This window comes from Tachysurus vachellii, chromosome 3, assembly GCF_030014155.1.
Source record: "Tachysurus vachellii isolate PV-2020 chromosome 3, HZAU_Pvac_v1, whole genome shotgun sequence".
Taxonomy (NCBI): domain Eukaryota; kingdom Metazoa; phylum Chordata; class Actinopteri; order Siluriformes; family Bagridae; genus Tachysurus; species Tachysurus vachellii.
In genome coordinates, this window is record NC_083462.1 from 3,875,874 (window position 1) to 3,884,818 (window position 8,945).

The window sequence follows — 8,945 nt, forward strand, 5'->3', positions numbered from 1 at the left end:
TAAATAATCTGCTTTTTTAGTCATGTTAGTCATAGTAGTCTCTACCTTCTCATCATAATGATAAACTCACCAACAATTATTAGTTCAAATCACATAAAATTTCACACAAAACACAAATCAGACGGTTCTGTTTAGTGATGATCAGTACAGTCACATGTGAGAGTTTCCCTCATGTCTGATATAGAAAGTGATGACGTAATAAACACAGTAACTTTGATAACTGATCAAATTATCTAGATATTTAGCTGTGAGTCAATCAGACCTAGACTTGTAGTGTCTAGTTAGAAAAAGGATTAAGATCCATAAGTTAAAAGGTTAATAATCATTATCTAGCTAAATCAGATGGTAGTGTAGTTTAGTATAGAGAAGTTTTGTATAAAATACTGTTGATTTTTAGAAAGTAAAGTCGTAGGTTGTGAGTTCAAATCCCAGGTCCACCAGGCTGACCAGTGCTGATAAAATCATATATTCATTTAAAATTGAGTTCAGGATGAGTCACATTTATTTGCAGAAATATTTCCTTAAAAATAAAAGAGTTCTTTTATCAGCTGTGGAGCACAAACACTAAAGAAAGTCTGAGAAATCTGTAATAACTTACTCATTAAAGCTGAGGTGTGAGATGTAGGGCAGACACTGAAGGAAACTCCTCACTTCACTCTCTTCATCTGAACAGTCTCTCAGCTCCACTGGTATCTTCTGTGTTTGGAGTTTCAGCACTTCTAGGAGGTCGGAGACTTTTCTCTCTGAGAGATTTATGGACCAAACAGGAAGTGACTGGTAAACTGGCAGCAATGCTGGAAGGACAGTCCTGTGTGTTTTACTCTCATACTGCTTCACATGTGAGAACAGATCCAGCAGGAAATCACTTCGTTCTTTACAAATATTTGACATTATTTTCTCCACTGTTTTCCAGATGTTTTCTTCTCTCTGGTACAGAAATGCTTGTAAACACAAATCCAGTTTAAATGGCATACATTTCTGTTGACAATTTTCCTTTGATTCTCCCAGTGTAGAAGTAAAACTGTGGGGAAGAAAAACATTTTAATACATAATTGCAAACAGCTTTCTCAGTACTGTGATGAAGAATAACTAAAAATGTCATAAACCCCATGTGTATATAACTAGGTTATGAATGGTGCTAAAACAATTTTGAGAACCTGGTCTAAGGTTTGTATTGAAAACCCAATACACTGCATTCAGATTTAATGACTCAGCATATACCAGTATAACAGAGAGGCACAGGCCCTATTAAATCCCAGAGGTCACACAGCATATAGGAAAAAGTATCCAGGTCATCACAGACTAAAATACTCCATGGCTGTGATTGTGATGCCTCACTCAAAGACACAAATATATTTCTAAGCCTGGTCTGAAGCACAGAAAATGGTGTCAACAGAAAAGACCACAGAATAATGACACTGAGTAAATACTCCTTCCATCTGCAGTGGATGTAATGAAAACTTAAGTCCCAATCTTGGAAGATTGTGAGTTTGAGTCCCACGTCCACCAGGCTGCCACTGCTGAGCACCTGAGCAAGGCCCTTAATTGCTTGGTTGTAAAGAATTAGATAAAATGTAATTTACTCTGGATAAGGATGTCTGTTAAATGTTGGAAATGTAATGTAATGTGTTCAGTTGTTCAGATATCAGAAAAGTCTTGATGTATGCTGCAGAATGGTGTGACCAGTCGAGCAGGTTTAGAGAATATGAGGGAGCGTAGTGCAGTGTGGGGTGTCATAAGAGTTTTAAGCTAGAAGAATGCTGGACTGGTTTTGGCTTCATAGGAAAGCACCAATGCTTTTAAATCTAATGGGGACGGCTACAGGATGCCATTAAAGGGAGCTTAGCATAGACTTAGTAGAGTATCATCTGCATAGCTGTGGTATGAAAAGTCCCCAAGTGATCAAGTATAGAGGACAGAAGAGGACAACCTACTCAGCCTTGTTTGACAGTAGTAGAGAGTCTGCAGGTATTCAATAATGCTGTCTGTACATTCCCAAATGTTATGGAGCTATTAATGATAGTAGTGATGATGGGCAGGAGCTCTTGTGAGATGATCTGGAGCACTGTAGAAGGAAATTCATCCAGTGGACAAAATGTAGGGTTGCAGGACAAAGTTTTAGCAGAAGTCACTTGTCAGATGAGAAATTGGACAGTCAGTGATGGTAAGAGAGATGTGTGTAGAGTGATTTATACCACTTTCTTTCTGCTGTACAACTAATTCTCTCCAGTTGCTGCACAACATTTCTGACAGCCAAGAAAAAGGGCAGGAACTCTTCCTGGGTTTGAAGAAAGAGTTTCATGGATAAAGGAAAATAGTCGGTGGAGAGTCAGTGTCTGGAAGGGATGTTAGGTTGCAGGAAGCTACAAAGGACAGAGTGGAAGTGAAAATCACCCTGCTAGATAGTTGTAAACAGGATAAGGAATGTGATGATGGATACCAAGTGATGATCCAAGATGTGTAGTGGGGAAGCACTGATGTCTGTATGTGGCAAATGAAGATCAGGTCCAGTACATTTCCAGTCTTGTGTTTAGGACTGCAGCTGTTAAATGTCAGGGAGAAGGAATGCAAAAGGGAGAATGCAAGAGGACTGGAGATTGTTGTAGAGGATGTTGATGTCTCAAAGGACAGTGAGAGAGGTATCTATTTTCAACATCCTCAACATCTTCATGAAAGTCACCTAGGGGACCAGGGGGTTGGAAGATGACAATGATGTGATGAAATTTGAAGGATAAAATGATGAGACAAGGAAGAGTTGTGAAGCAGTTCCAAACCTTCAAACACCAACCCTGCCAGTTTCTTAAAAAGTGTGAGAGTTCACAGCAGACTGACAGTTCCAGTGGCTACCTTTCATCACTGTTTAAGACTGAGAGTGGAGTTTAGTGGAGGGTAGATCAGATTACTGGTAGATTGGCCTCTAGTTTGTGGAAAAACACATCTGTGTTCAGAGTCAGGAGTGAGGCCAATATGAGTTTAAGTAGGGTAGAGAGGGTTAGGGTTATACTGGTAACACTGGTACTGGTAAAACTGAAGAAGAATACACTACAAAACCAAACATATTCTAGCTAAATTTATGCTTCTATCTGTTGCAGAATTTGCTTCTGACCAGTAGAGGATAATATTCAATTTATCTTAGCACGAATCAGGTGTTATGGTTCTCATTAAGATTAAATGGGTTAATATTAAATGTGCTTGTTATAGAACATCATTTGTTCTATAGTAAAGTCTCATATACAGGGACTTGTACAGCAAAGGCTCCTCATAACTTAAAACTAATCAATGAGTTGTTTAACAATTTAATTTTTATAATCAGTGATGTTTTTTGTTAAAATACATTTATTTGACTCACATGCATTTGGGACATAAAGTTTAGCAGAGATCTTTTTCTTACTTGAGAGAGCTGATGTGTGGCAGCCATGAGAACACTGTGCTTAAGAAAAGATCTGTAAGCTGTTGTGGGTCTTTATCACAGTGCAGATGGAGATTTGGTTGTTCTGCATATCGGGTTATAAATTTTCCAGCTTGCTCAAGCACATCTGTCTGACTGCTCATTGGGATGTGAATCTCATTCCTACATAACTGTAGCAGATTTCTCAGATAATTAAGTTCCTCACACTTCAAGGCAATTGTCCAGATCTGACTTAGTGTTGTTGAAAAATCCCTGGAAACAGGAAAAAGACACAATCAGAATATAAATAAAAAGACAGCAGGTAAAATAAGTATTGACCACATCACCATTTTCTCAGTAAATAATTACATGAAAAATGGAATGACACAAAGAAAAAGTATTGAACATATGAAGAAAGGGAGGTGCAAAAAGCCATAAAAAGCCACCAGCTGAGATCTGTCAGTACCTAGAAAATAATCTGCCCCTTGTCAGTGGAAAGTAATATCAGATGGTTCAGTCCCAACTTATTACCAAAGTGTCACAGAAGAAACAGCTCATGATGGTTAAAAGCAAAGAGCTCTTTCAAGACCTTGCAAAAAATACTGATGGCATTGATTACAGAGGGATTTCTAAACTTCTGAATGCTCCAGTGAACACTGTTGAAGCAAAATCCAGAAGTGTGGGCATTTCAGCAAGGCAATGATCCCAAACACACATCCAAGGAAACTCTCAATTGGTTTTGGAGAAAGATAATAAAGCGACTAGAATAGCGCAGCCAATCACCTGACTTATATCTAATAGAAAATCTATAGAAAGAACTAAAGACCAGTTCATAGAAGTCGTCCACGGAACCTTCAAGATTTAAAACGTAAATATAAAAGAAATATATGAATGAAATTTGGAATTGTGCTGAAATCTGCCCACAGAGTTGCAAAGGTTTGGCCAGAGGGTGAATGTTTAACCATTTCTTTAATGCAATCTAACGTACAGTTTTGTTTCAGTATACACTGTATAGACTCTATGCCATAGAGACTGAATGGTGACACACAGTCAGTCCTTATTACATTTCAGTGACTGTACTTTTATAATCCTGCTTTAGTCAATTGAATATATTGAGGTAATATAATATCACATTCAAAATATCTGTATTGTTACACACAAAAAAAGCATATAATATGAATATATAATACCTTAGATAATGTGAATGTTGGAGAATTATCTTCAGCCCTGAGAGGGACACAGCACTGTTCTCCATATCAAGATGAACTTGTGTGTTTGTGGATTGTCTGATTACATAGGACACAGCACAGCATGTGTAAGGGTCAAGATGTTCCTCACTCAAATCTAGATGATAGTTTATTCTCTCTAGAAATGAGCAGCAGGTTTCAGGTGACTGAAATTCATACAGACACTGACATATGAAGGCAATGTCAGTGTTTTCATCATCTGGTTGTTCACCAATGAAAGTGTTTAAGACCTTCTCAAAGAACACATCAATATTGTCCTTGATCTTGTTCAATGGAAAGAGACACTTCAGATGATCAATGATGGTTTGTGATTGAAGCCCACAGAGAAAAGGAATTATATGTTTCATGTGTTCACTGTCTTCATTCTGACAAAGATTAAGAACCTCATCAAGTATTTCTGATTTTTCTAGAAGCCAGAGAGCAGAAAAAAATTCCTGCATTGTGTTGTGAAGAAATGCACAGGAAATCCTGGCACGTGACACAGCTGAGACAGTCTTCAGGAAAGCACCAGAAATGCCTCTCTCATCATAATCAAACTCCAGGTTGATAGTTTTTAACTTGGTGGCATTGAAAGCGCTCTCTGCTAAAGACAGGACCATGTCTCTGCAGTGTTTAATGTGTCCATCTAAATCCAGAAATTCCTTTTTTCCCTGTCTCTGTAGACAGTGACGAAATATTCGTACATACAGCTCAGTAGCTGTGAAGTGTTTCTGTGCTTCTTCAGAAGTGTAGTATGAAATACAGGCTGCCACCATAAAAGCATGCATAGGGACGTGGCAGAGACTGAAGAGTGCAGGATTGTTTATCACAATGTCTACCAACTCTGGTTCATTAACTGACATCTTCCTAAAAAAATCATAAATTGACTCTTCACTGAAACCTTGAACATAAACTTTACATGTTGTCCAGTCAGAGAACTCATACTCTACTTCAGGCCTGCATGTTGTCACTATCTTTGCTTCAGGCAGAAGTTCATGTTCCATGATCTCCAGCAAAAACCTGTTCTCCTGAAAATCTCTGATTCCATCAAAAACAATAGTCACACTGTCAGAATATAATTGTAGATACTGCAGGATTTCTTCAGCATTTTCTTTAAGCTGTGGATTTAACATTAAATATTTGCTCAGTAGAAGATTTTCTAAGCTCTCTGTAGTTGAGATGTTTGACAGTGTGTTTTCATCAAAGTAAAACATGAAGTCAAGGTTTCTGTCACTTCTCTCTGCCCAGTGATGTAACATCTGTTGAACAACTGTCGTCTTCCCAATTCCAGGTTTTCCTACTATTAGGATACTTTTCTCACTGCTATTCAGTAAATCTTCAGGGGATTTTCTCTGTGTGTCCTTTGGTATGTAGGACTTCATATTTTTTAAACGGGGCTTTTTACATTTCTTGCTCTTGAGTATAATTTTGTTATGGGGTTTATTCTTCTCTGTGTCTGTATCCAACACCAGAGGAATAAAAGTGAAGTTATGTTGGACTTTTCCTCCATAGAACTGCAGGCTCTTCTCTGGTTGCTGTTTCACGCTTGTCTTCAAAAGGTTTTGCAGCTTATGACATGAGGTAGGTCCTACAACAGTGACAAGAAAAGGTGAAAACATTATTGGTGGGAATAACTCACATTTAATTAGTGTTATGACTTTTAGAAATCACAGATCTACCATTTACCACAATATTTAACATTGTCCAAGGAAACTTAATGAGACAGATATAGGACACATCATCAAAGAACTGGAGGAAACCAGTGATACCCAAGTACACAAGTAAGGCCTGTTTACTTGTGTACTTGGGTATCACTGTTTACTTGTGTACTTGGGTTTCCTGTGTACCGGTACACAGGAAACAAGGCTATGTGTCTCAACTTTACACAAAAACAAAGGAACTGGGGTGCAGAAATATGGCAGCAGGTTCTCTGGACTGAAAAAGATCTGTGGTTAGTTCTCCATCATATTTAGAACAACCTACCTGCTGGGTTCCTTCAAAAACTCAGTGCAAGTGTAACTAGAAGAATTGATGCTGTTTCACAGGCAAAGACTGGTCACATCAAATATTGATTTCATTTTGATTTCTGTTTATTTACTTTCCATTTTGTTAATGATAAAAAAAAATATTAACACTTCTATTTATAAAAAGAATCTTCATTTGCATCATTTTTCACACCTTCCTATAACCTTTGCAAACCCACCTTGAATATTTCAGAAATGTTTTGTGTTGGAGATTTGTATTGATAATGGCAAGAAAGTTTAGACAATATGGAAAGTAAAAAACTGTCCAAATATAAGTGAATTCATCTTACTTCTAATATATTCATTGTGTATCCGTAAGTAATGTGACAGTTTATTGTAATTAGTAATCATTTTGTTTATATAAAATATGCTTACCATAAATATAGACATCTTCAGCCTCATCTGTAAAGGAGAACAAGCAGATCCATGTATGTAAATCTGGAGTCAGGCTGGACGAATCTGGATTTGGAAAGACAGAATTTCTCTCACGATCCAGTATTCTGAGAAATTCATAGCAGGCCTCCTCACCCTTGTTTAAGACCAAGTCCAGTATCTTCCTGGAGTATTTGCGCTTTTCATGTTCATCCTTAAGCTCACTAACTTCATCGGTATTTAACACATTCTGCTGATGAAGTCTTCTAACAATAAGAGGCAGGTTCTGTAGCTGTTTAACCAGGTTTTCATGAGCATCTCTGAGATACTGACTGGCATCTTGATTTGAAGAAGCCATACTGATGCTGTCAGTTCTTCTTCATAAGATTATCCATCTACAATCTGACAAACATAAGAATAAAAGCAATTAATAATAAATGTCCTCAATGCATATACATTTTATTTTAAGTTTAGTTAGTAGGTTTCACTTAATAAGGCACTATAATAAAAAATATTATTAAAAATATTTAAGCTGATTAATTACGGTAAATCACTTGATTTAGAAAGTGTGTTGCAAAAAAATAAAAAGCCTCACAATTTTCTCTTTTTTTCATTCACTTATTTTACTAATTAATATAGAAAATATCACCAATTATCCACCTTTTTTTAATTGCCCCATGGTGCTTTGCACAAATTATTGGAATTATTGGAGAATTATTGGAGAACTTCCATTCACTGCGGTGTCACTACTCATTCATTCGAAGCAAGATAAGGAATTAGACAGCAACATAATCCTTAGTATAGGAATAGGTGAACAAAATTAAAAAGTGTCCTCCATTCATTTCATTTATTGTCAATTATTTAATGTTATTTATTGTAAATATAAGACTTATGGACTTCTGGTTAGATGTTATTTTGTAAATGTACTTTGAACAATGACAATAAAGTTAAATCTAATCTAATTTACACTAGTGTATATAGCTATTTTGTTTAGTTGCTTGTGATGATAAGGCAATGAGCAACTGGAAAAGCGCAGAAGCGTAGAAGTCCCTTTACTGTAATAAAGTCGGCCGTGTGCCACTTTAGGAAACTGGAATGTGTATTTGTGTACTTAAAAGCTGAAATGGTGTCATGTCAAAGCCAGAAGGAGGCAAACACCATGAAGTTTGGTTTTAGTGTCAATGTCAAGGATCATACAGACTGCAGGAAGCTCATGTAGTCACACAGCTGCAGTACTGTGGAAGGCCAGTAAATTAATGATAAAAAACTATGATCATGATAATAATAATAATCTTAATATTAGTAGTGACAGCATTCTATCAATTCTTCTAGTCCACCTTAATTAGAGATAAAAATATTCTAATATATGTGCCACAGAAATGCCATAGCACAAGAAATGAAAGTGCTGTGTAAAGTTTTCCCCATTAAAAAATGTAAAAGATTATAAAACTCTTATGCCTTTAAACGCATAAATTCTGTGAATGGTTGTGTTTTTGTTTTCTAAGTATAAAATATCAGTTTTGTATGTCGTGATTGTGTAAAACACTGCAGCACAATTATGTTGTGAAAAATAAATAAATAAAAATAAATCATGTATAAATGTCCAGTGGTCTTTAAAAACGACTTGGTTAGAGATTGCATGTGAATACAAGCTGTTTAAAGTTAGTTTCCCAGCATAAAAAAACCCGGATAGAACAAGGAAGTGAGTCACAAACCGAAAGTAAAGTTCTGTCGCTGACCTTCACACTGAATACAGTTTGTAATGTTCAGCAGAATGAGCTCACTGCTCTTAGAGTCAAACGATCTCCTGAATGTTTCTAGTAAAGTCTGTAATGTACAAATGATCATAGTTTTAATCTTACCTAATGACGAACTCGGTGGAAACCGTTAGGACGACAAGGATGACGGCGTGATTAGTCACGTGTTCTGACGCAT

At 36.7% G+C, this 8,945-nt stretch overlaps 1 protein-coding gene across 3 annotated transcripts in view; it reads right to left on the reverse strand.

Moving 5' to 3' along the window:
- Nucleotides 1-8,945, reverse strand: part of LOC132842608 (uncharacterized) — a 164,910-nt gene extending 155,965 nt beyond the window's left edge. For all 3 annotated transcript variants that reach the window (XM_060865371.1, XM_060865372.1, XM_060865369.1), the window contains exons 1-5: nucleotides 8,873-8,945; nucleotides 7,014-7,412; nucleotides 4,579-6,202; nucleotides 3,392-3,661; nucleotides 599-1,021 (exon numbers count right to left, since the gene is read on the reverse strand). In XM_060865371.1, the coding sequence (XP_060721354.1) occupies nucleotides 599-1,021; nucleotides 3,392-3,661; nucleotides 4,579-6,202; nucleotides 7,014-7,368 (2,672 nt within the window). In that variant the 5' untranslated portion in view covers nucleotides 7,369-7,412; nucleotides 8,873-8,945. The remainder of the gene's footprint in view (nucleotides 1-598; nucleotides 1,022-3,391; nucleotides 3,662-4,578; nucleotides 6,203-7,013; nucleotides 7,413-8,872) is intronic.